The sequence below is a fragment of the Phasianus colchicus genome, chromosome 25 (genome assembly GCF_987193195.1).
Source record: "Phasianus colchicus chromosome 25, bPhaCol1.hap1.1, whole genome shotgun sequence".
Lineage (NCBI taxonomy): Eukaryota > Metazoa > Chordata > Aves > Galliformes > Phasianidae > Phasianus > Phasianus colchicus.
Window position 1 is genome coordinate 1,768,643 of NC_143460.1, and position 27,676 is coordinate 1,796,318.

The 27,676-nt window shown below is 46.5% G+C and overlaps 1 protein-coding gene across 1 annotated transcript; it reads right to left on the reverse strand.

The window, feature by feature from the left end:
- Positions 1–1,352: 1,352 nt before the first annotated feature.
- NUDT3 (nudix hydrolase 3) lies at positions 1,353–27,291 on the reverse strand. The gene is made up of 5 exons (XM_031605751.2): positions 26,842–27,291; positions 16,339–16,449; positions 8,763–8,807; positions 8,010–8,094; positions 1,353–7,403 (listed from the first exon to the last, which is right to left on the reverse strand). The coding sequence occupies exons 1-5, from the start codon at positions 26,938–26,940 to the stop codon at positions 7,234–7,236; spliced, it is 510 nt and encodes a 169-aa protein (XP_031461611.2). The 5' UTR covers positions 26,941–27,291; the 3' UTR covers positions 1,353–7,233.
- Positions 27,292–27,676: the final 385 nt, after the last annotated feature.

The window sequence follows — 27,676 nt, forward strand, 5'->3', positions numbered from 1 at the left end:
CAGGAAGGGCTCTTCCCTATGGTCCCTCTGCCCCATCCCCACAGGTGCACATGAAGACAAGAGACCAGGCAGCAAGCAGAGCTGTGTGAAATATGGGTGTGTTTATTGGTTGGCACTGAGTTACAGCCTACACACTCGTCCAACTCGCATCCAGCTTTTTGTCGAGTGGGGTGTTTTTTTTTTGTTTTTCATTATTATATTTTCCTTCCCCAGCACACACAGGGGTGCAGGCAGCCCTGCACTGAGTGCTGTGCATGGCACAGCTGGATAGAGCCAACACCCAGCACACAGCTCACCCCAAAAGCAGCACTGGGTTGCATGGGATGCGTGGAGATCTCTGCTCTCCCTGGAAGCCCTGCAGATGGAAAGATCAAAATCTCATAGGTTGATGCTAAACTTGCTAGCCAGCTCTGAGCAGGAAGGAAGGAGAACGTCTGTGTTATTGGTAGGCTCCAACTAAGAGCTGACCCTCTAGGAAAACCTAACCAGAATTTTCGTTGTAATAAGAACAAGTCCAAGTCAGTAAGAAAGAGAACCGCAAGGTTGCCAAAGCGCCCTTGCAGTCATAAAGTGTTTTTGCAAACCATTTTCACTTAATATATCATAAACTTAGAAACACAAAGCACAGGGGTGAGGAACAAAACTCTGCAGCGAGAAAAACCCAACGGATGATGGGAATTAAATATCCAAGTTCATCTGGGATTCATGGAGAACGCAGTGCTGATGATTCACTGGAGACCTCAGGCTGCTTTCAGCTCTCCTAGCTTTGCTCCCTACATCAGTTTGACATTTCCACCTGAAGCCAACAGCCCTTCACTGGCACCTCGCAGCTGAAAGCATTGATTTGCACAGGGCAGGAGCACCTGGAGTGATGCTGACTGCACTCTGCCACTGCAATTCTGCAGCTCCAGCCCAGACCCAGAGCCCTGAATGAGTTGGAAGTGTCTGCAGTGTTTAAACCTCATCCCCTGGGAACAGAGAGGCCAGGAGCTGGGTGAGAGCAGGCAGCCCTGGGGGTGTCGTGGTTATAGAGGCAATGGAACAGGCTGACAGCTGCTCACACGTACTGGCATCTGGCTGGTACAATGGCATTCCCTGGGTATTGATCCCACTGCCACGTTATGGGCTCTGCTCTCTGCTCAGGGATGCTGCCAGCACTGGGTGCAGAGCTCAGAAGACTAAGTGGAACTGCAAGGCAGCGGTTCCAAGCCTCCCAACTCGGTGAATACAAAATAGGACATACAAGATGTTCAGCAAACACTCCTGAACCTCCTGAGATTCCTTTCTGAGCTGATTTCTCAAAAGTAACATCAACATTCCCCATTTCCCTCCTCCCCCCCCCCCCCCAAGAAATACAAAACCAAAACCACCCCTGGCCCACTAGCACCAAGAAGAGATTTGATAAAACCCCCAAAAGACATCTTCAATCCAGCTAAGTGCTCTTTTACACCCACCTACACCTTTTAATTACGTACAGAGCTCAGGACAGCACAGCCACCACAGCACGGCACCTTTCCATTCACCTCCCACCACCAGACTGCACCCAAGCTCACCCCAGCAGCGACAGAACCGAGGACAGATGCAGGTGTTACAGTCAGACAAGATGGGAACACGGCAGCAGCGAGGCCACCTGCACCCCAAAGCCCACACAGCCACTAGATGATGCTGTGCCATTAAGCGGGGAGAGCGGAGCAGAGCAGGGAATGGAAGTGAGGATTCCTGACATTCCCTACCCACATTTTTAGCCACTGAATGCTTCGGGTCTGCACGAGAGGAAAAGCCACGCTCCAGCAGATTCCACCTCCTTTGCATTTTTCAGTTTAAGGAGTTTGCTTTAAGGCACATCTGAGATCACACTGAGTTGCACTGCCTTCTTGCTCAACAGAAACCTTGCTGCAAGGAGCCCACAGCGCACCCCTGCCTGGCAGCAAAGCTGATGTTCATGGCTGCCGTTCCTTTCCTCCTGCTTTCCCCTGCAGCAAGGGGAATGCAGGCACTGCAATGGGTGCTGGCTGCACAGCTCCATGCCCACATCAGGCAGCACTTCTCTTCTGCTCTTACAGAATGCCCCTCTGCTGCTAAGCTGGAATCAAACCGATGTAAGAAGGAACCACATACTGCAAATGGAAGAGAAACAGCTCCCAGAGACTCAGATATGCAGTCGCCTGTCTGTGCCACCGTCCTATTGCAAAGCAAGAAGAGAGATTTGATCTGGGGACAGCCCTGAAGAGGCTCCATTTCTCTGTGCATCTGATCCTTCCTCAGAGCAGAACAGCTTGGTTAAATCCCTGCAGGTCTTCCACCAAGAGAACCCACAGACACTCCCAACTTCTTCCTGCATCTTAAACTCACGGTGCAGGATTAAGGGATGGGGACAGAAAGAGCAAAGCTCTAACAAGCCAGGTGCTCTCCCCCCCAGCTGATCCCAGCAGCAGCTTTAAGAGACCCATAATGAAGTACCTCTCCACCTCCAAAGGTCACGTTCCATCCTTCCATCAGGTTTTAATTAGCTACTGGTGAACTGAGTTTATCAGTAATGCCAGCCTACAGCTTCAGCTCTGCTTAAATGCATTAAGCGAAGTTAGCTAGCTGGCCATCAGAACTCCTCATCCACCTTTTTGCTAAAGGTGACCCAACCAACATTATTTTAGTTTGCAAAGTTGAGAGCAACCCTGAGCACCACTCAGCCAGGCCACGTGCCCAGCGTGGCAAATGCCAAGCATCCCTGTTTGGAAGCTGTTGCAATGCCAAGGAAAGCAGCACGGCATTCTGAGCTCCAGCTGCCCGCAGGACAGCACAGAACAGCTCTGCTGAGGACACGGCCATCAGATAAAGGAGGTGCAAACCTCCCTGCCATCTGCTAGCACTGAGCTTCCCCATCACCAATGAACTATTGTGTGAAACCCAACAGTCCATCTTTGTGCAGCGACCAGAAGTACTCCAGCAGCACTGAATGCCAGATTTCAGGAACAATGGAGAACCAGCCTTGCTTAACCCCTTCCTGGCCACCTCCAAGGGCAGCATCTCCCCCTCTGGTGTCTTTGCAATTGCCCTCAGCCTCTCTCACACACCAGCAGCCACAGCCATGGGGCACATCTATCACATCCCATGTGGTGAGGCTTCTCCATGGAAGAGAGAACGTCTCTCGTGTTATTATCAATTGAAATAGTTCTTTCCTTTTAAACTTGCCCTTGGAAGGCCCCACAGAGCTAAATCCGAATCTGAAACCAAGCAATCCTTTTACAGCCACAACTCCAGGAGTCTCACGCTGTACATTTGCTACCGCATCGTTTCCAAACTCCCACTGATCTGTGCACAGAAATTACCCTCCCACCATTCCAAAACCCCATCAGAGAGGTTTCCTACAGCCCGACAGTGGGGCAGTTTTGACCCCAATGAGTTTAATTACATTTGGAACTCCTCCACACAGGGACATCCACCTCCTCGGGTGTGTTAAGCCTCAGGTAAAGCCATTAGAGCAGCACTGGGGCTGACCAGTACCTTCTGGAACAACCAAGCAGCACTGGAAGGTGTCTTTCTTTTTCTCCTGCTCTGATGTCAGAGTCCATAGAACAGAACAAATAGCAGCAAACCCATTGGTTGGCATCAGCTTAGCCTTGCATGCTGCTGCAGCAGCAGTAATCCAGGCTGCCCTGTCAGATGAGCCAGCACTGTGTTCGTATTTGGGGTTTAAGGGATAATCACGCTAAGCAGAGGTGTCTAAGTGCCAAATGCATTTCCCTTCTCCATTAAGGTCCCAAATACATCTATAAATCCAGATGGGAGGATGCAAGTCACTGACACCAGGATTTAATTCTGACAAGACCAGAGGAAGTGACTCAATGCCAAAACTGGGAACTCCTCCCATAGAGAAGCCCTCTATTCCACACAGCACACCTCCCCTTTACTGCCACTGCATCACTGACCCCACAACCCCGAGGTGTCACTCAGGGCACAGAGCACCCCAGTTCTGAAGCATCCCAAGAGCCAGGCATTTTGCACACATTCTCCCCCTCTTCCTTGCCTCTCAGCGTGCAAAGCATCCTCACATGCACAATGCATAGGTACAGCACAGACAGCAATGAGGGAGAAAGGAATATTGTAGTGAAGAAGCTGCAGAGGACACTGGAAGTTTTGCTTCCAGCAGCCCATCACCCAAAGGCGTGATGAGGGATTGAGCCACTCCGAGCTGAAGCTGGTGCATCACAAACAGGGCTGGCATTTACCTGAGCACTGCTTTCAGCAAACCAGGCAGGTGAATCCTGCAGCTTTGGGGCGACTTGATGAATTTGCAGCAAACTTGCAGGTTGTCTGAACGAGGCATTGCTTTTGCTAGAGAACACCTACAGCTACACCAGTGCCAAACTTCCGCAGCTATGCAGAAAGCCAAGCAAAGAATATTACTCTTGAACAGGAAGCTGAGACACGTTGTAATGACAGGTTTATAATGCTAGGCTTAAGGGGTCAGTCCAGACACGACATAGTTCGAGGTAACAATTCCACTAGCTCAAAATAGCACCAGTTCTAGCAAGGCTGGGAGCCTGAGCCCAACCCTCCAGGTTGCACGTGGTGGGGTTTTAGCAGCGCTCACAATACCAGCCCTGTGCACTTCCACCATCTCCCCTCCAAACCCAGGGAGCCACTTTCAAAACAGCTCCTTAACGACTCACTGAGCGAGGCAGTTCGACTGTGGATCTCAAACCAATTCAGCACAATTTAGGCAGAGCCTCCCTAGCATGCAATGCAGCTCCACCAGTTACTACAAAAGATCTCAGATGCTGAGGAAGATGGGAATTTGTAGGTGGAACAAGACTAAGCCCTGTTCCCAACTCCACGTCTGTTGAATAAAAGCTTTTTCTGCCCCAGGAGCTAATTCCAGTTCAGAAGGCATAATATCAGCCACTCCATGTTACTGTGTTAACAGCATCAATTCATGCCACATTAGAACACTTTCTTGGCACAATTTATTTTTCTGACCCAAACAAATAAGCCATTAGCAAGTCATTAACAATTTTCTACCCTAAATTGTCAGTTTAACAGCCCTGTTAAAAACATTTTTTAGTTTATAAACAAAAAGTGTGCATGCTGTTGATATTAAAACTGCAATTACTCTTTCAGGAATACCAGCTGTTTTGTTGCAAAGCATTCTCCACATACTGATCTGTACAGTAAGACAAGAACTCAATTGAAGGCAGTAGATGGCTGTGTTAGGTGCCACTCAGGGCTCGGTAACAGCAGACTGCTGGAATCCTTGTACACTCCCAAAGACAAGATTGAAGCCCTTGTGAGAGTTTGGTTCAGACCCATCAGCAGAGAGTAGGACAGTATTGTACATTCGTCTCTAAGTTGAAGTGAACTGAACTGGTGTAATTCAGGCTCCATTCCAGGCTACTCCTTGAATAATGCCTCTCAGCTTTTTCTTATGCATGGTTTTTCATGTCAGCAATCACTGGCACTGCTTTTGGCCTGGCTACCCCACATCGATGAAAGCAGGGAGAACAAGTACAGGAACAGAATAGGATCTGAAAATGAACAGCTTCTTGCCAAAGCAGCAAGGATACCATTCCCCCTTGTCCCAGGCTCCATGGATATTTCTATCAGATTTTCATATGTTAAGCGCTTCTTGGGAAGAGAGAAAACTCTGAACAGTGAGTATTTATTAGAATATTTTTTTGTTAAATAAAGAGGAAAAAAAAAAAAAAAAGAGTACTGCAGATTTAATTTCACATCTTGGCTATGTTCTGACAAAAGAGAAGTTACTGATTTCAGCAACTGCTTCTTGTCCCAAGCCAGGGATTAATTAATGCCCCTCCCAAAAGTTGTACCTGTCCCAACCCACCCCCAGCCCCAACCCTTCCCATTTTATTTCCCAACTAGACAACACTGTTGGCAAATCAAGACAGCATGAAACTTACATCAATAAAAACAGAACAACGAAAAAAAAAAGTGAAGTGTGCCAATGCATCAAGGAAGCTATCCTATCAACGGTGTACTTCTCCAACTAGCAATTCTGCTCGGGAGTCAGCTGTACCTTTCACGGAGGGAGAGCTTAAACATTCTGAATGTGCTCCATGGTGCAACTGCGAGTGCTGCAGAACCACAGGACAAGAGATTGGACACCTCAATTTTTCCCCCTGGGCTTCTTCTCAAAGATATACATGGTTATCCAGCCAAGGGTTGGCGCAGCAACACTCAGTAAGTACAATCCGATGCTTTAGCACAAATTAGGATATCCAGTTCAGCACGGTATAAGGCATGTGGACAAGAAGAGACATCAGCAGAATGCAGCAGGATCAGCAGAACAGCATTGGTGATTGACACTCCAGTTTGTCAGACTTTGAACCCCCTCTGAATCCCTGCTTCCTACCACAGACAGTGACATTTGTTTCCTACCGTAGCGTTTCTGAGGCTATTTACTTTTGGCCAAGCCTTAAAAGACCAACTCTTTTTGTTTCATTTTGATGTGAAAGCAGAAACGGCGGCAGAAGCTGCAGGAGAAGCGACTGAGCAGCAGGGATGTCTGCAGGTGATCAAAACTCTGCCCTCAACTTCAAGAGTCACTGCACCAAATGGGGAGTTGCTGAATGGGGAGTAAACTGGCCCAGCCACTAGCACTGTCACAGAACATGTATTTTTAGAGAAAAAACAAAACAAAAGGCAAACAGATTAATTATGAACCCTTCTTTTCAGAAGCAGACCAGGATTAAAAAAAAAATTAAAATGTTAGATTCTCCATCTAAAAAAAAAAAATGTTGTTTATGTACATGTGCTGAAAGTGACCGCCACGCAGGTCCAAACAGCACCTTACAGTACAGACTAAGACTTAAAGAGCTGATCTCACATTTGAAGTCTTTTAATTAAAAAAAAAAAAAAGTGGCTATGGCTGGGATGACACAAATGGGACACTTCAGAACACAAGGCAGAGGCAAAACTGGCAGCCTCACTCGCCAGGCAATGGAAGCGGTGTAACGGGAAAGGGGCACTTCATGCACAAAATGTATTTTACAAAATACATATCCAAAAAAGCAAAAAACAACAACAAAAAAAAAGCCAACAACAACAAAAAAAAATCCCACCTTGCACTAAATTGCAGCACTCTTAACACTTGCTCTGCCACAGGCTGCTGCCCATGCCTTATTTGATAGAGGAGGCATGTGAAAAAGGGGAGGGGGGGGGGGGGAAATCCATATTTCAGTCTGTTTTTCAAAATCTCTCACACAGGGACGTCCTCAGTCATCTGATGTCAGACACAGAGCCCTCAGAGTATGTCGTGGTCATGACTGGAGTGCCGTTGTTTGCCAAGCAGCCTTGCCTCAAGGTTTCAAAATATGAGGCTTGCACTGGTTTGTGATACTGCAGAACTTTGATGGCATCTTCTATCTTAAACCATTCCCTTTTCCTTCCTGCAGGCAAAAAAGAAAAATCAGTAGGTGCAGCAAAATGATGTTACCTTTCTATGTTTAAGAAAGCTGCTGATTAGCTTTCAGCCATCACATGCACATGCTGCAGGAACAGTTGCAGCCTGTAACACAGCAGCAGTGCAAAAGACACCAGGATGCATTTGCTGCTCAAGTCAGAAATCATTTTAGGACGATCCGCAACACTTCAACCACCAGCCAACTTTGGTGAATTGGCAAGTGAACCTCAGTGCTCATTCCCTGCTCTTTCAGTAAAAGCAGTAAGGACACAGCCTAAAGAAATCAGCTTACAGGTGCTACAGTGCTATTGGCAAACACTGCGAGGAACAACAGGCTCATTTTCATTTATGAATCTGATTTAAATGCAAAGATTTCAAAAGAAAATAGAGAATGATTAATCCACACTGCCCACATACATTTTCTTCTAATTTTAGGAAGGAAAGCTCTTCATGCTTTGTGCCTGGTGCAGGAATTAAACACAGCACTGCTGTACAGGCAGCTGCATGGCTGAAATGAGTTCTCCCAGGCCACAGAGCCAACTATTTGATCACCTTTTTTTTTTTTTTTTTTTCCCCAACCAACCAAACTTACCAATATTGACAGAGTCCTCCCAGTCTTCCAACACTTCTGTGACAATAAGTACGTAAACATATGTCCTGTGTTTCCTGTCCCGATTCTGGAAGGCAAAGTGAACAGAACAATGACAAAATGATCAGAAGAGAAAAGGCAGTGGGCACACAGGGCAAGGCAGCTACACATTATATGCTGCAGCTGGGATGCTATGGTGCATGATGGGCTGCTTCCCTCACTTAACAATTAGTTTTTAGCTACTAAACAATATTGCATCTTAAATGAAAGGTCTGGAAGTACCTACAGGGGCAGCAGACAAAAAAAACAGTCTAGTTCCTAATGTCTAAAAGAGTTTCTCTGTGGTACCCCCTGCCCACACATCTCAGTGCCCCCGTGTTTCTGCTCTCCTGCTGGGGGCACTCACACCTCTCCACATCACTTTGGGAAATGCTTACAGTGGGTGCTCATGACTGGTTGGTGTTTTGGGGGCACCGAGGAAGGGATGAAGGCACTGAGAAGATTCAGCATTGTGCTGGCTTGTCACTGCTAATTCCAAATGAAGCAGAAATCACTGGTGAGCAATGCCACCAAAAAGATCAGCATATATATATATACATATATATATATATATATATATAAAAATTGAGGAACTTTGAGCCTTTCTTCAAACAAGTCACCCACCTTACTTCACGACAAACTGGGAAGTTTGACTATTACTCCAAGAGGATTTTATTCAACCAAACTTTCCAGCCCTAAACTGTGTCTGAAACTTACCTCAAAAATTCCCACCAATCTTCCTAATGTCCCTTTCACTCCAGCCTAGGAAAGTTGAAAGGAAAAAAGAAAGGCTTTAACAACAGGTCAGTACGTATTTCCCCATTTGTTGTGCAGGAGCAGCTCCTTTAGAACAAGCAGCAAATGCTGTAATTCAGTTAATGGTCACAAAATAAATTATACAAATGTTTTGTGAGCTCCAACCATGCATGCATTCCCAGCATTTCTTCCCTTCTTTTTCTGTACTCAAATATTTTTTGTTTCTTAATTCAATCTGGAGGAAAACAAAAAAAACAAAGACTCTTTATTAATTGCACATCAATACATCCTGAATTCCTACCAGAACCTTCTCTAAAGGTTGTTACAGCCTGAACACAGACAAAAATCGCTTAGGGGCTTAGCAGTTTTACCTTTTTAGAATTATAGCTTAAGAAAATAACTTCAAAGCACGAGTCAGACATCCACTTACAGCACCAAAGCAATGTGACATCTCTGAGGTATTTCAGGGATGTCCTCCATCCGTTTGAAGCAAGCTGCAGCAAACATAAAACACCTTCCAAGTTGTAACATGGCCTCCACAACAGGAACAAGGGTATTTTTGATATACCACAAAGCACAGGTGCACCATTGAAGGGGGATTTCTGAATTAAAAGCTGGGACAATGAGGAGAGATCTAAGCAACAGTTGTGCCTTACACACTGAGCATCCACCTTCATCTGGTCTGCTGTTCATACATCCACGCGCTGCTGGGGCTCTGAGCGTATGAATGCAAAATGCCACCCCACTCCCCTGCCCCCAGAGCCCTCCTCTTCCCATAACACATGCTCCTTTTTATGACTGTAAATGATTGGAATTCAAGTGCTACAGATGAGGTGGGATTTTACTCCGGGACTTAATTGGTGTGAAACAACACGCACAGCATGGCACACAACCCAGCCACGTTTGGAAGGTAAACTGAGCTGCCAGGCCTGGCAGCTGGAGCACATGGTGAGCAGTGCAGCAAAGCAGTGCCTCTGCTCCTGCAGCACCAATACAGTGGCCTGAGTTAGCCAGGCCGAGGGTTTCTTTAGGGAAAGGTATTCAGGAGAGGGGAGTTACATATTTAAATGTTTAATAATTACACAAACTGTCCTGAGCAGCTGGGATACTGTTCTGTGCTTGTTCAGCTACTACTCTGTTGCTGCAGTCACATGCTTCTGGAAAGGAGGACCTCTCATTAATTAGGAGCCAAGTGCTTCAGATCCCGGCCCATACTGAACCAAAACAGAGCAAACAGCACTGCTGCTCCCACAGCTGCTGGTGGAGCTGCCCCAAAGGAACCAAGGGCTTTGTAGCTCCCACCACCCCAGGCAACACCTGAAACCTGAATTCTTTCCATCACACACTCTCTGAGCTCAACTAATAGGAAGCAGCATTTCAATTCAATCTCCTACATTGGTTTTGGATACGAAATTTATTGTCTCATCAGTATTTCTGACATTCTGTCTGGCCCAGAGGTGGGTCACTGGCTATTAACCACAAAGCTATTTCTGGAGTCAAAGAGCAATTCCATGAAGGTCACCGTTCACATGCATGCACTCAGCATGGCTAGCACAGAGAACTCATGCTGACCTTTGCAGATGAGCAGTTCTACCTCATCTGAAGAGCTGCTGCTGCTAACCTGGACTAATGGCTCTCAGGAGTGAACCAGACAGCAAACACTTCGAAAGGATCTCATTCCAAGGAGGAAACTCCTTTGGCAATCTCAAATGGTGGCTTTATTTTATTTAGATAAGCAGCCCTATCATTCAGCCAGCAGGAAGGAAGCGAAGGACAGAAGGCTTCCACGCTCACAACATAAATACATCCAAAGATGAAGTGCAATCAAATGGGATAGGTAAATCAAGGACTTAAGCCAATTTTCTCCACTTGCTCCTGGAGGAGATTACTGAATGACTGCTCTCCTTCCCTACCTGCAGAGGCACTGAATGGAGAGCCAGGGTTGTTCTTGTCTGCTCTCCAACCTGACTGAGAACAAATACATCTCCAATCAGCCACACAGACAGGAAACTAAGCAAGAGCACTGCACTGCCAAGCAGCCTATGCCCAGCTCTGACAGCATGCTTGCACTAACACAGGCAGGCATGGGGCCCTTCCTTTTGTTCTGGTGAAGCAAAGAGGTATCCCAAGTAACACTCAGTCCACAAACCAACATCCTTCTTCTCTACTAAGCCTGGACTTACTCATTCAAATGGCACAAAACCATGACTCCAAGCAAAGGTGCTGTAGGAAAACCACACTGAATTATTGTTAGGCAACAGAAAGAAGTGCCAAGGCTTCCTTTGTCTGTAAGTTTATCGCATGCAAATGGTGATATGAGTGCTATGATTCAATCAAACATTACACTGGCCATAACCAAAGTGAGAAATGTAAAGCCTTGAAGATTGCAAAGCACATTGACCGTGAAATCTTTCAGTCCAATGACTCTCACCCAACTTTACAGGTACTGTAAATACTGACATCACAGTAAGATACCTTAGCTGCTACCCCCAGCAAAGAAAGCTAGGTCATGACAGAACTTCCAGGCTCCTCTTCGGGCTTCTATGGGGACCAACCCCTCTGCACCTTCCCCCCCGATCCCTGCTGCATGGTGATGAGCATTTTCTTGGAAAGGTAGAGCCCAGCCACAGGCTCACCCAGGACTGGCGCTGGATCTCAGCCTTAATTTGCACCAGATGACTCCGGAATTTTCTCCTTGGTAGTAACTGGATTGAGAACCACGGGCTGCAGCAGTGTGTCTGGCAGCAGCAGCACGAGTTATTTGGGCCTGTGTTCCCCCCTCCCCAAGCATTAGCAGTGCTGCAAGCCCCAGAGCACACACTTGCGCAAGAAGGACGCTACTAAACCCATCATCAAGAGGCAGAAAAGCCCCACCACTGTGTTCCATCTGCAGGGCTGAGAGCACAGCTCCACTGAGCAGCAGAGCTCCCCAGGCAAGGGTGGTCAGCAGGCTGGCAGTTCAGGCTCCTCATTCTCTGCTCCATGCATCCAGCAGACCCAAACCAGTTTGCAATGCCTAAGGTAGTCCTAACTGGAAGGCAGCCTTAGCAGGAGCGTGGCCCCACCAGCAGCACACAGCTGCCCCAAACCAGCACATGGCAGGGATGGGCTGGGCACCCAGGACAAGCAAAAAATGGGGAAGAAATGAAGTTTTACCCTGCTGCTCATGGAACAACTTGTTTGAATAAAGAAAAATTATCGAAGACATCCAAGAACAGCAGGTTCAGGTTTCAAAGCTGAAAATAAGTTCGGGTCAAATGCAAAAAGCAGCCTGCAGCAACACCATCTGTTCCTAGGGACAGCTTTCATTTCCTTCCATCTGAGCTAAGGAAAATGTGGGTTGGAATTTCAGCTATTTTACTTTGCTCTATTAGGCTCAAAGCCTGCATCTACTATAGATTACTGCTGGGCAAGAGGACTGTGGTAAAACACCCAAATCTCTAATGCTTGCAGTACTGAAGGCAGTAAATCACACCCATAAGGGCTGCTAGCTTAGACAAGTTCTGAAGACACCAATTATACAGCAGCTAGGCAAGTTTTCTTGCTGTCTTCATTGTGTCTCAGAGAGGGTTATATTTAACTAATTCTTTCCTGCATTACAACTGATGCATACCTCTGCAGTTATAAAATACCACAAGAGTAAAGAATTCCCATGCATTACACTCATGAGTTTTGAGCACATAAGGTGATAGACAAGCTGGTCTGCTATTTGCACAGAGTATTACTAAATCTATGAAGAGCTCACAGCTATCACACCTCATTTGTTCACAACCCCTGCCATGATATTTCAGATAAAACACAGGGCTTCCTATGCTGAAAGACATAATTATTGCATCCTAAATCACTCAAAGAACACATGAAACTGAAAAGATTGCTTATAAGCCATCCTTGAGAGGGAAACTACTGTCCAGCAACCAGATCACAGTGCTGGAAGATGGACTATTTCTGATACCATCATCCATTGTCTGTTTGATCACAGATAAAGCACAGCTTATCTTTCTTTTGCTCCCCATGAAGAAAGCACGACCAACACTTCTGTAATTTTATAGAACTTGACATTTACTCAGTATTTAAAGGTCAGGATGTGAAAGATGCTATAAGTGCAGAATTAAATGCCTTTGGGTTTAACAGATGAATGTGGAGGCTTTCTTCAAAGTCACTCCATAATAAGTTTAATTTAAGGCAGCTATTTCTAAAACATGTTCTTCACCAGTTGCTCACACCCATGAAAAGCCCTTATTCCCAACATGACATTCATTTTGAGGAGAGAATGCAACAGCAGAGAGAAACTAAATCCAAGAAGGAAGACGCCAAGACCACACTATGTTGGTGATAATTAGTACTTTAAAAGGCCATGTAATTTTTCAAAAGGGGAACCTGAGAACACACCTGGAGCTCACACTGTGTGGGCGACTGGCTGCAGCGTGCCAGAAGGGTGGGTAGTGATAGGACAAGGGGGAATGGTTTTAAACGGAGACAGGGGAGGTGTAGGTTAGATATTTGGGGGAAGTTTTCCACCCAGAGGGTGGTGAGGCACTGGAACAGGTTGCCCAAGGAGGCTGTGGATGCCCCATCCCTGCAGGCATTCAAGGCCAGGCTGGATGTGGCTCTGGGCAGCCTGGGCTGCTGGTTGGCGACCTGCACACAGCAGGGGGTTGGAACTGGGTGAGCTTTGTGCTCCTTTGCAACCCAGGCAATCATTCTATGATAAGTAAGGGGCTCACTCTGAAAGATGGCTCTCATTCAGAGCTGGAGTGCTCATCTGCTGCCACTCTGCCTAAAGAGCTCCGTCACTTCGCATTGCATGCAGACAACGGTAAGCGTGACAAGTGTTGGTACCTGTCTGCTTTAATACATCTGCTGGGACAGATTAATACGGAGAGTCCTTATGTAAACTAGGACAAGGACTTGAACTCAAACTGGGACAAAGGGATGGCAGATTTCACTCAATCAAAGCCTCATTTTTCTAAGAGCCATTCTGAAATGCTGAAAACTGGAAAGAGAGAGACGTCTGATTGCTCAAACACATCCATGATGGAATTAAAACACAGAATGTACAAGTTACAATTCTTCATTTAGGGAAGCATATTTTAAAAAAGAAAATGCATACCATGCAAAAAAATGGCTGAGTTGAGAAAAACCAGTCCATTGTCATCTACAGAGACCACAACTGAAAGGGGATTGAGTCCTTCCAGCTCTTCCAAATGGCTCTTATTAAAAAGGAAAAGGCATACCAACATCAGCAAATGCAAGTCTGCAAATTTCCTCCATGACTGCTCAGCACACAAGCCACCTTCCTGCAGGATAACCACTGCTGTGTGCACACAGCACAGGGAACACTGTTTTCTCTCTCCTAATGCAGGCAGTGGGAGCTGCTCAGCCGACCTGCTGCCTCTCCATGCCCCGTCCCAGGAGAGGAGCAAAGGCAGCAAACCTGCACAGAAAGCAGTCTCAGCTGCAACCCACACACACAGAAAAAGCTGAAATTCACATGAAAGGATGAACAAGGATTAGCAGCCTAATTCTCACCAGCAAGTTCCAGCTAGCACAGCTAGCACGCACACCAGTTGCCCAGCAAGCAGCCTCCTAAAACACTGCCCCTGCCACATCAGCAGTGCAGGCTGCACGAGTCCTTAACAGCACAAGTGTAGCAATCATTTCCCTCTCACATGCACATTCCCCAGCAACATTTTACAGTAAACAGCTCACTGAGCCCAAGGTAGTTGATATACATTCTAATTTGGTGTACATATTGCGAGCAGGGTGCTGGAACACAAACAGATTTGAGGAAGGCCTTATAAGCCTAGAAGCTGCCCTGTGTTTTTCAGCTGGTGTGACCATCACTGCAGGAGTGCTCAGGTAATTTTATCCACACAACAGGCCTGCAGGAGAGCCCTTACCACCGCATGGCACCAACAGGACAGGCTGTGGCAGAGGTTAGCACCTCTGCTAGGCATCCTGCAGCTTTCTGAGCTCGCTGTGTTTACTGTTTGTTGTGCAGCATTCGAGCACATAGGTGGTTTGCTGGGAATGACTCAACCCTGCCAGGCTGCCACAGTTTGAATTACACCCTCATTCGGCACCAGTCCACGTGAGAGAGGGAACACCAGCTGAGTGAGAGGGGATTATCTCAGCCAGCCCAAACCAGTTCCTTCTCTGCAGATTGAGTCCATGCCAAGGCTTCCTTTCAACCACTGAGCTGTCATGGAAAGAGAGCAACTCTTCCAAGCTTCGCTGCCTGAGAAAGGGAGGGTCGATACAGATTTATTTTAGGGATTTGAAAGGCGAAGCCACGCATCTCCTGAATGAACCTTTGACTTCTGTATCAAATAACTTCATAATTAATAATGATTAGGTTGTAAAGCAGGACTCTGCAGCTAAAAATATTCCCGTTGTTCTGGTTAAACTCACTTTGGCTCGTATTTGAAAGATTAACGAGTTCCTAAAAAAGCAAGAGCTGTACTACAGGCTGGAAACAAAACTCACAAGCAGCAATCCCCAGCACTAGAGGGACCTAAAAAAAAGTTCACTGCATAATCCTTCAGATCCTTCTGATAAACTGATAGATTATTAAATGTCCAAAGAGAAATACACAGCAGTGACAGGTATTTCCAAATACCTAGGGGGAAAAAAAAACCTTAATATACAAGACAATTAAATACAGCAACCAGTGGAGAAGTTTCCTCCCAACTCTCACCAATTAGCTCTTCGTTTCTGTTCTGTAGCACAAAGATTCATAAACCTCTTGAAAGCATTTTAATCCTGCCTTATGTAACTATGGACTACTTGGTCATCCATATATAATCATTTAATCGTTTCTGAAGCCAAGCATCTCTCCTATTCAGTAATATTCAGAAGTGAGCTCTAAAGACAAATTCTACACGTGATGTAGTTAGTTACCATTTGCTGACTTTAAATTCCTTGAATTAAATATGAAAAATAGCTCTTCCAGCTTCAACAGAAAAGCATGCCTTCTCCATACGGGTCATTCTGTGTGCTGCTATTTGCCTCCCTTTCTGAAACAGCTCCAACTGAAAAACATGACCTCTTTGTTCTGATAACTCTCGCCACCAAATTCTGGTATTCATACAAAGCTCAAAATACGTAACAACCCAAAACTTATTGAAACTCCTGCATTTGAGGTAGGGTCTGGTGCACTTCCACTCCATTATTAAGCAGCTCCACAAAAGCATTGCTGTTTTTTAATGTTATCATAACAAAGTGTACTGCATAGAAAGACAAAAAAAAATGGAGGATATCATTGCACTGAAGTCATTACATAGCTTAATTTTTAACTCTTTTCAGGTAAAGGTGAGAAAATGTTCATTCCAAATGAGAGCCTTAATGATCACAGAATCCTTAGAGATGGAACAGATCTCTGAGGGCCATCTAGTCCATCTATTCCTTCACTTAGGGCTCTGGTTCCCCCCCATACACACAATGCAGGTACCATAGTGACCATAGATTTCTCTTCACCTGCGGGAAAAGATGCTGGAGCAATGAAAACAGCCAGAACTCCTGCTCTGTAAGCACTTACCTCTTCGCAGACTTCTCGCACTGCAGCCACGTTGGGCTCCTCCTCGGGCTCCATGCCACCCCCAGGGACAATCCATCGATCAGGATGACGACTACTGCTAACCAGCAGCACCTGAGGAGAACAGAGCACAGCACATGCATAAACACAAAGCGATGCTGCTGCTTACAGCCCAGCTGAAGGAGGGAATTTGTCTTTGCATCTCACGCACCTCCAAACGGACCAACCCAGTGTGAGCTCTTGAAAACACTTTGCTTTTTCCAATATGGTCTCATTAGCCCACTGCATGATCAACAACACCAAGGCCCTCCAAATTATTTCAACCATTACCTTCTTGCTCCTCTTGAGCATTAAAGAATAAATTAAGCCTCCGCATACCAAAACAACAATTTGCTATGTGATACAGCATCACAGTGTTTACACTGTGAGAGTCCAGTGCTGCCCTTGCTGTCACTACAGCCTCGACAGCTTGGGATATCTGTCATGCAACAACACAAGACAGCAGAGAAGCTGCTCAGCACCTCCACCCTTTGCAGCTCAACTCCATCAGGACCCTCAGCCTTGATTGCTTCTGCAGTTATGGTAACGGTATGTACAGGTCAGGTAACTGTCCACCAAAAAACTGATGTGAAATTGGGATTTGTAATTCCCTGTTTGCCTCTCCTTCTGCAGCAAACACCAAGGAGCTCAGCTCTGGGGCCAGCACTTGGTTACCTCGGGTTTGGATTAGGTTGTCCAAGAGATGTGGAAGCAAAATATAAGCTTGTAATTAACCACTTAAAAGCCCCACACGAAGGCTGCACAGACAGACTTTTTGTGGGAGTTTTTCCTTGAAATGTTTTATTCCAAAGTAATTCTGCTCTGCACAGTTGGGTTTAGCCTCATTATTAAACTTGCTTGTTGTCTTTTGGAAACAAGAAGCTAACTAACTACCTCAGCTGGATGAAAATCCCCCAAAGAAAACTGAGACACTGGGCTTATGAAACCTACTTGTGATACATCCATGAGCAGGGATGGAATCTAAAAACAAAACTAATACTGTTTTTCAGCTCTCTAAACAAAGCTCGTTCATTAGAGTCATCATGCTATACTTCATCATTTCACTGGCACAAAGCTCAGAGCCAAAGCAACTTGCTCCAGAAAGTTTCCAGCATACCAGTCCAATTAGGTTACAGGCCAGTCATAACTGTTTCAACCAGATACTCCGAAGTTAAACTGAGCAAGACACTAAAATCCAAGTCTTTACCATGTAAATGTTGACTTACAAGTGGAGCATGAGAAGATTTGCACTGATTTTCAGGAACCAACCTACCTACAGACCTCAAAATTATACTTCTGAGACAAAAACAAGCTCAAGAGTTTGGGGTTTCTGCAGTACTTTTCTATTTTGGAAGCTCTCACCTGCCAGCCAACCACCCTGCAAAGAGATTTTTTCCATTCTGGGGCCACCCAGGCAATGCCCAGGGATGAGGGCAGCCCATGGACTGGAACACACCAGGGTGTGAACGTGGATCATTTGCAGGCTCCAAACAGCAGCTCTCCAACCAGAAGCAGCAAAGCTTAAAGCAGAAACTGAAGAGGGGTCACAACGAACGTTTTGGCAACTGCTGGCCTAACCTTTCCTAAGTTTGGAACTCAGCTCTGTGTTCTCAAGTGTCAGAATGCCCCTGATCAGCAGCCTGCTGCGGGTCCTACCAAAGATGATGTCCCAAAGCCTCCTTTTCCTGCTTCAGTCCACGTCCTAATCCTGCAATACAGGAAGCAGCATCATTTATTGAGCTCTACACAGCCTGTCTATTGAATTGGAAAGATTAGAATACACCAGGAATGAATTAAGCTGAATGGGCTGCCTTAATTCTGCTGGGTCGTTTGGATCAAGGCAATGCTTTACCAGCACCAGTAGGAACTTTTTAGGTGTAAACAACAGTTTTAGTCAAAGTAAATTAACTTCAGCTGGTCTGGCAGTTGAACAAAATAATTCTATTTTCTAAATAGAATTAGCACGAACAACCTGTGCTGGGAAGGAAAAACCTGTCATTCTCACACTTTTATGTAATCAGACTATTTCCTGTTTAATAAAAAGGAAATCCCATCCAGAGGGAGCAGGAAGCGTGCCCTACAAGGTCACTCTTTTTGAACAGCTTTAAACAGGATATTGCTACCAATGAGCTCCCCCCAGACAAAGGGCCCATGTTCACAATGAGGGTGAGACATTGTCCTGTTCTAAAACTCACACATCTAAAAACTGCATCTCGAGGCACACAGTGCATTCAGTTACCCAGTGAAAAGGTCCCTCCAACTCAAACCCCCTGTTTTCACAAGGGGCCACAATCCACCTATCTCACCAGCTGCCCCAGAGCCAATAAAAACGCCATCTGCTGAACACAGCAGCAGAGTGTTCAGGAGGAGCAGCCTGAATGCTGGCTCCAAGATAACAACTGCATTCCTCAGCAAAAACCTTTCCCCTACAGCTGGCTGGGGGAGCAGCATACCTGCAGATGGGGAGATAGCAGAGCAGAGGCTGAGCTCCTTCAACATAGAGATGGAACAGCATTTCTGCCATAACAAGGTCACAATCATTTTCCAACTTGCACTGAAAAGCTACGGACACAGGATGGGAACGACAGCTTTATTTTACAACATAGCACAATAAAAATGTTTGCTCATTTAGACTGAGCCTATTCCAGTACAATTCCACAGAAATATGATGTGTGCTGTTCTTCAAGGTCTATCTGATGGCTGTGTCCCTACCAGCTACGTTACTGCTTGTGGATCTACTGCATAAAATCATTTGTGTATTTCTATACCACTAAGAGATCTTAATGAAAACAGTCATAAGCAGAAAATGCTTATTTCTGAAATCTGCTTAAAAACAGAGAGGAAAGAACCAGATCTCTAGAACTAAAGCAGCCAAAGAAGAACGATGTTCTGCTCAGATGCTGCTTGGTCTCTCGTGCCCCTCACCCAGCACAAGATATCCTGGATCCATTGTTAATGAAAGACTTTGATAATTACCCATAGGCACCTGTGTAAGGATACAACATTTAGGTTTTGTCATTTGCTTTTGTCTGTTTGGTTTTGATTTAATTCAGACCAAAACACAAAGGCGGGTTTACAGTTGTGTTTTACTCCTGCTGTGTAATTGTTTTTAAGAGGGCTCCTGAGGCTCACATCCCACCAAGGATCACAGGGCAGTTTTTGGGTCCATGCCTCACAGCCTTTTTTAGAAAAGCATTTTCAGGTATTGTGTCACATAACCAAGTTCTGTTTTCTAGGATTTGGATGACAATTATGTCATTTCAAAGCAGGGAAATGAACAACACAAGCCACTTTGGCAACGCACAAAGCAGCCCAGAAGCAGCTCTCATCCACAATCAATGAAATGAGAGAAAGGTTGGAAAAATAAGCAAAAGTTTGAAGTCTACAGCAGGGGCTCCTACACAGCACAGCACTGATGGTAAGCAAGCTTCAAAGCAGCATGCAGACAAACAAACAGAAAGCTCAGCAGCAGCAGGGCAGAGGAAGGGCACTGAGATTCAAGGCTGCCCAGCACAGGGCTGGGAGCTCCATGGGAAAAGGGGAAGGAGGCTGCCACCAAGATAAGCCTGGGGGCCCCAAAACTCACTGCTGACCTTACAATGACTTCATTACACACAGATCACATCACTTCCCCCCCAAAATGACGGTGCTCTACAAAGCAAAAGCTGCAGGCACACACAGCAGAGCTGTATCTGAGTTAAGGGAGCAGATTGAGGCTCAGGTTCTCTCTTGCAATGCTCGATTTAAACAGCAGCCACCCATAAATAAAACAACAGTAGCTGCATTGTAACCAACGTGATTCCTAGAAAGAGGCTCCATAGAAGCATTACAGCAAAGACCAAAAGGGCTGCAGCATGATCAGAAGCTAACCTACGATGTTGTTAGAGCTGCCTACCTGCCAGCCTTCCAGGAAAAGCCTCCAAGCACACATGCCAGCCATAGACAACCAGGCAGGAAAGGGGCAGCAAAGATGGCAAATAGGTGTTCCCAATCCCAACCCCATCCTGCTGCCAGAAACCAGCTTACAGCTGCTGAGACAGCCATCATATTTATTTCATGTTTTCTACCAATATAAAGTCACAAAACCAAGTGTTTGCAGAGTGTCTGAAGTAAAAACCTCACTCCCTGATATTTAAAACTTGTTTCACACTTTAGCATCACTTATTAGAACACAGACTGCAAGGAACCAGCACGTCTCACAGCACATTTCAGGGAGATGGGTGGAGAAGAGGGCCGGCTTCAGTGTCTTTCTCCTGCACAATCTGTCTTTGTTTGAAAGTTTTAATTTAATGGGAGTGTCTGAATTCAGGATTTGGAGACTCTGGGCTGCTCAATCACCAGCCAGGACACTGTAGGATTACAAAGACTTTTTATGCTTTACCCAAAGTTAACAAATGCTCTCACAACCCCAATATATTTTTACTCAATGCTTTTATAACTGACAAAACTGGGATCCATCTGACTGCATCAAACCACCTCGAAGCACTACGGACACAGGGGGTGGCAAACTGTGCTCCTGAGGAGCCACGAGGCACCGCTCCCCATAGCAAAGCCTTGCAGAAACTCTTCCATTCAACTGGCAGAAACACAGCCTCAATTACACTACACCACAAACCACACTCTGTGCCAAACTACCAACACTGAACGGCCCAAAGAAGCATGCCAAAGAGCACGGGGCTTGCAGGACAGCTCCTTGTGACCTCTTGCTATTCAGGGCACGTTACAGAGCTAACACAACACACGGCAGCAAGAGCACAGCCTGTGGTTAGCAGGTCACAGCCAGCCCTGCACAATGCAATGCACAATCTCAACTGCAAGCCACCAAACAGCCTGGTCCTGACCATCACAGGAGTTCTGCTTTTCCTCAACAGCACACGGTTTCCTCAGATGAGCAATGTTTTGGGGCACAAACACCCATGTTTTGCTCTGTGGCATACTTTGATTTAACTTACGATGCCAGACCTGGAAAACAGAGGCAGCAAATGGATGTTTGGAAGCTGGAATCCAGGCTGGATGTGGCTCTGGGCAGCCTGGGCTGCTGGTTGGTGACCCTGCACATAGCAGGGGGTTGAAACTGGATGATTATTGTGGTCCTTTTCAACCCAGGCCATTCTATGGTTCTATGGAAGGGGAAATCGTTCACCCTACAGAACGTGACAAAAGTAAAGCACAAGTCTTGAGAAAGGGGAAAAGAGCTGAGCTGGACAAGTTCATGTGATTTCAAGCACTTGGATCACATCACAGTGTAAGAGCTGTAGGGAAAAAAAAAAAAAGTAAAGAAAATCCTTTTGGTTTTTCGGCTGCATCTTAGAATAATAATAATCAATCATCCTGTACCACATTCCTTCCATACACCACAGCTCACATTACTGTTACTACACATTTCTTGTAACTTTAGAGTGACTGCTCGCTCCCACAGAAGGACACAGCCACGAGCCCTCCAGCAGGACTGCGTTTCGGATAACCACAAGAATTATCTGCAAGGCAGAAGCCAGCTGGAGGGCCCGAGCCACGGCCTCAGAAGCAAAGGCACTGATAATAAGGCACTCCCAAAGACCCTAAACCTGACAGCCTTGGTTTGCCTGGTAAAACCCATGTGCTGACCACACGGTGCTTGTACAGCTCTCTCAGGCAGACTCATTCCAGAAGGAATGCTAGCTTTGGAACTGCCTTTTTAGCTAAGGGAAATGAAGAGTTTGGTCTTTTTCACACAGGCTGAATCACAGAATCACTCAGGTTGGAAAAGACCTTCAAGATCATCGAGTCCAACCATGACCTACCCATGCTACCCTAACTAACAATCCTCTGCTAAACCACGTCCCTAAATCATATCCTTTGCATGTCAGCTTTGCATGTCAGCAGCTCCATATGCACACACTTAACTGTTTTATTTAACAAGTTCTGTTCATAAAATAAAGCATGTGAGTATCTTAGGGCCATGAAAACTCTTGAGAAGCTTTTCATATACAAGTATTTCCTTCTACCTATTACCTAAACCTTGTTACACAAGATAAAGTAGCCATCCCAGTCAATGAGAATGAAAACAATATTTGAATCACCTGAAGCATCTTAAAAGAAAGTAAAAACTCCCCAGTAGGTAACTGTATCCCTCTGAATTTTACACGTTAGCCTGAAATTTCTGAGAACAAAGGGGTGGTGTGCATTATCCACTGCACAGCTACAGAGACACAAATCCTGCTATGAGCACTCACAACTTTTGAAGGACTTTGGCTGGTCTGTGCAGTCAGGCTCCCAGCTGAAGAATGGACTGCTGCTTAAGGAAACTGAGTCACAATTACTGGATATTATAGACAGCCTTTGAATATTGAAGTTTATTATTTGTTACATAGAACTGTGAGTTCCCTAATTTTATCTGCCTTCGATTCTCCAGGAGTCCAGAGAATCACAAAGGTGATTTACTTTAGTTAACAAAACAAAAAAACAACTCACAATGATAAAATCCAAGGGAGTGATTCAATCTCCTCCTCCTGAGAAGGGAAAGAAAAGGGCTGCTTCTCCCCAGTCTGCAAGAGACCACAGCCTGGCAATGCCTTCAGGCAGCCCCAACTGCATGGCAATGGGAACAGCCACGGTCAAGGAGCAACCGTGAGCACAAGAAGCAGTAACAGCACATGGAAAGCAAGGGGAGAAAGGCAAGAAATGCAGGTAAAAACTCTGATCTGACAACAAACACTGAGATAAAAGAGTGCATACAGAGCTGTTACAAAGAGAAGTAAGGCCATCACAGCTTTTGGGTGCAAGCACATGGGTTGGAAGGACTCCCTCCCTGTGTCCCTCTGAGTTGGTACAGCCCTTTCCTCGAGTTGCAGGGGAATAAAAACTGATTCAGTTTTTCAGTTTCCCAACAATTTATGGAGCTTCCAGCTAAATAAGTGAAAATGTAACCATTTTCATCTTGCTGTAGTTTGGGAAAGCACAAGAGACCCTGGAATTGCTTACACGGGCTTCCATTACAAAAAGGCAGAAAGCACTTCTTAGATAAAAGCTTGGTTTTGTGGAGGATTACTCTCTTGCTTTTGGAGCAAACTGGTTACAAGCACAGCAGAGAGGGCAGAAGCACAAACAAGTCATTTCTGAACTGGCCTATCTCCCACTGGGGATGTGGTAATGTGTCAGCAGCAGGCAGGGAGAACTTTAGTTGGTTTCAACCACAAACCTTTTCTGTAGCTGAAGGGAATGTCAAGAGTTAATCCGAGCCACTGGAACAAGGACTCTGAGACTCTATTCCGCACACAGCACTACGATCATATGATGCCGAGCTCCCTTTACTTCCAGGCAGCAAAGTGCTCCAAGTGGTTCCAGCTAATAATATTTTTACATTGAAGCAAATGCACAAAGGATGGCATAGGAACACCGTGTGATCATCAAGAGTCTACAGCTAACATTTGAGAACTGCTGTACTACATCCCAGTTTTATTCCAAAGTGACCCGGGAGAGGCAAGAAGAGAAAGGTTAGTTTGCATTCAAATTGCTTTCCCCAACTGAGGCCTTGTGGGGCTCCTTAACGTGGCTTTTGGTGACAGTGTTGGCTTGGCACACACACAGACCTACAGAGCCAGAGCTCCTACCAGACGCTGTGTGAAAGTTCTGTTTTCTCATCTTAATTTAGCCTTCATTCGCAATTAAAAAAAGACGGCCAATCCTGGATGCTATTCTTCCTGAAGCATTTCCTCCAAACGTCTTTAAAGAATACCAGTTGTTAATGAGCAGCTTGTCCTTTCACCAGATACAATGCAGGCATGCTTAAACCTGTAGCTACACCACTGCGGGACTTAAAGCCAAACAGTTGCTTTTCATTTCTGTTAAAACCTAACAGGGATGCTGCCATTAAGCAGGCTTCCTTCTGCTCTGTGATGCTGAGAGGTTACTGACATGTTCTGGAACCTTTTCTCATTCAAACAGCTGGCTACACCAAAAAAAAAAAAAAAAAAAAAGCTTGTACTGTTTAAGAATAACACCACAACAGCAATACTGAGATACACCAACAATGGCAGTAAGGAATGATTTTGGAGGTAACACAAGACTTGGGCTCTCTTGATCTCAGCTCTCTCCTTCTCTGCTTACACTGAACCAGCAAATATCAGGGATTTTACTCCATGTGAAAAGATGAAAACAGCAGAGTGCCAGCGTTGGGTGGCTGAAAGGTCCTTTGAAGTCTGTTCACACTCTTAGGATTAATCCCATTGGTTCTCTTGTTCTCCCTCCTGCCCAAAGAGACTCCTCTGCAGTGCTTTACTGTTTGTGAAACAACACAGAACAGACTTTCCACGCAGTCCAATTAAGAAATGTATTTTCACTCCGTTTGAGATCCGTGCTTAAACGAGTTCTCCCTTTGCAGCTTTTTGAAGAACTGTGTGACAAAGACATCTCTTCGTGCTTCCAAAGGCATTCCTTGGCTTCTTTCAAGTCCAGAAGTGGTAGATTCCAAACACAATACAGAGAAAATGTGCAACCTCAAGCAGTGTAAGGAAAAAATAAATCACTTCAACTAAAGAAGAAGCAATGTTAGAACAGTTATGCTAAGCCTCCATGTGTGAGTGTAACGCCCAGCCAAAGATGCTCTGTTCTAGCAATCTCTACCGAGTGCTAACAAACTGGGAAACCTAAAAAATCAGAGCGGACTGCTCAGCAAGGAAAAGCAGAATTTCTCCTACTTCTTGCTCACTGATTGTTGGAATGGTGAACTATTCAGGAACACAAAAGCAGTTTCTTTAAACTCATAGTGGGAAGTGAAGGAGAACTGGGATAGAGAGCAGCTACTGTTTCTTAAGCCCTTAAAAGAAACCATAACCAGAAGCAGAAACAAACAATGCTTTGGTACAGCATGCTCCTTTATCAAAGCTTGCTTTTGGCCTTCCTTTTTCAACAGTAAACTTTAAATAGATCTTTACCAACATATTTTGGCTCCGTTCTTTTTCTCCCTACCCAGAGAGATCCTTTAAAGAGATCTTAATTCCCACTTCAATAAAAGTAATCAATCAATATTTGATAACAACTTTCCTAAACGAATCTGTTGAACAACTCCACACGGTAGGAACGCCATAGATGGGAAGGCACGATGCAGTTCCAGCTCTCCAATTAAATGCACAGATATCATCAATAAATCCACTGCTTGAAAGACTGTGCGAGGTCCTCAGGAGGCCAATTCCAAATAAAACAAAACCATAGTTCATTAATTTGCCCTTTCTGTGGCTCACAACGAAGCACCCACGTGTCCACGCTTGAGGAAATCAATCTACATCCCACACTGCATCATTAACAAAGCAATTAGTGTGCCTTCATGTCACAGAGCAGTGCAGCACACCTGATTTCTCTGGTGTGAGCACTCAGGGGGCCAAAGGCTAAGAGGGACTGAAACTAAACAGCACTCAGGTGAGAACCACACTGCCCCAATATACACAGCTCTCCTTGCCTAGCATGGCCTAACAACTGGTTCTTAAGGAGAACCGCCTCCCCAGCTGTTGTAAAAGTAAAGTTGCATCAGGAAACTCAGATGCCTTCAACCACACAAGCTGATAAGCCCAAACATCATTACACAATGTGATTACAGACTTCTTCATAGTTATCTCAGAGGATCATAAATTTCCTGAAAGTCGGTGGGAAGGCTCAGCTGCAACAAGTTTCTGTTATATTTATTTCAGATCCTTTACACTTGAGATGTTGACACTCCTCACCGTGACAGCGCAGCTACAAAGGCTTTGCTAAGCCTCCACCACCACGTTAAATAATAACTGCACAGTATGCTAATTGACTTTCCTCCAGCAAACTGTCTGCATTCCCTTCCGATTTCCTGTAGCTACAAATATGATAATCAGGAGAACAAAGCCTTCAGAACAGCCACTCAGGAGCCAGTCAATGAAGTGAGGTGCGCCTGACTCCCTAATAAGCAAGGAAGACCTGCAGCCTCGTTTGTGCCGAGCGCTGCAAGCCCACGCCAAAGGCATACTGAAAGAGAAAACAGCAAGAAAATCCACATCTGAGCAAAGTTCCCCTTTCCAACGTCAGCTACAATCCGAGCCCTTGGCAGCACTGCCATTCTCAGAGCACCCAATTTACCTTTAATTCCCACTTCCTCCCCAGCCTCTCTAGACAGCAGCTCCTGGCACTCCATCAGTCCCCTTTTATCCCCGTTTCTTTTTATAAACCCAAGGTCAGGTTTCCTCTCCCCATCTCATGTGATGCTCTGGATTGAAGTTCTGCCAGCCTGGTTTGCTCCAAACCACCGCCAAAGCCCGGCGCCGCTCAGCGAGCTGCTCCACCATCCCTCAGCAAAGAGATAAAGGAGAGAAAAAAAAAGAAAAAAGGAAAGAAAAAAAAAAAAAGGGAGGGGAAGGAGAGCCCCAACTTTCCCAGCGTTGAACGAACGCAGCCGCACGGCGCCGCGCACGGAACAGGCAGCGCAGGGCAGCGCAGGGCAGCAGCCGCCCGCAGCCGCCCGGCCCTCACCTCCTCCTCGCTCTCGCTGCGGAAGCACAGACAGGCCGCCCGCTTCTTGTAGCCGTCCCCGTCGTAGGTGCGCGTCTGGTTGGACTTGAGCTTCATCATCCTCCGTTCCCAAGGGGCGGCCCGAGGGACGGCGAGGCCTAGAGAGGCGGCGGGGGCGGGCGGGGAAGGAGCCGCCGGGGCTCCCGCGAGGGGCGGGCGGGGAAGGACGGGGGGGACGGAGGGGGACCCGCCTCCCCGCGAGTCTCTTTCTCTGTCAGTCTCTGTCTCCCGCAGGCCGGGAGCCGCCCGCTACGCGCTGCCGCCTTTCGCCCGCCTCATCCCTCCCTTCACTTCCAGCCGCTCCGCCGCCGCTGCCGGCGCTCCGGCCACCGCCGCCGACGACGACCGCGACGCCATCTTGGGGCACGCTACGCAAACGGCGTAAAGCCGCCGGGCGGGGGAGGGGGCGGCTGCTCCTTGCGGCTGCACGGCGCGCCCGCCACGCAGACGGCGCAGTCCGGCTTCCAGAATCGCTCCCCCACCTCCCCGCGGCAGGCGCGGACGCCGCCACCACGCCTCCGCCCGACGCCGGCGCGGCGCAGAGGCTTCAAGAATACGGCGGGGGCTGCGTGCCGGGGCGCCCTGACAGCTACGCAAAAGGCGGCGAGGCAGAGCCGGCGCCCGGCGCACATGGCTCCGCTTTGACAGCGGCTCTACGCAAAGCGCGCAGACGCCGGGCAGGGAAGAACGCCCGACTTGCGCAAGGACGGCTTACGCCAGTGGCGGAGCGCGGTCGGGGGGCGCAGAACAAAGGGGCGGGCGGCGGGGCGGGCCGGGGGGATGGGGCGCAATGAGG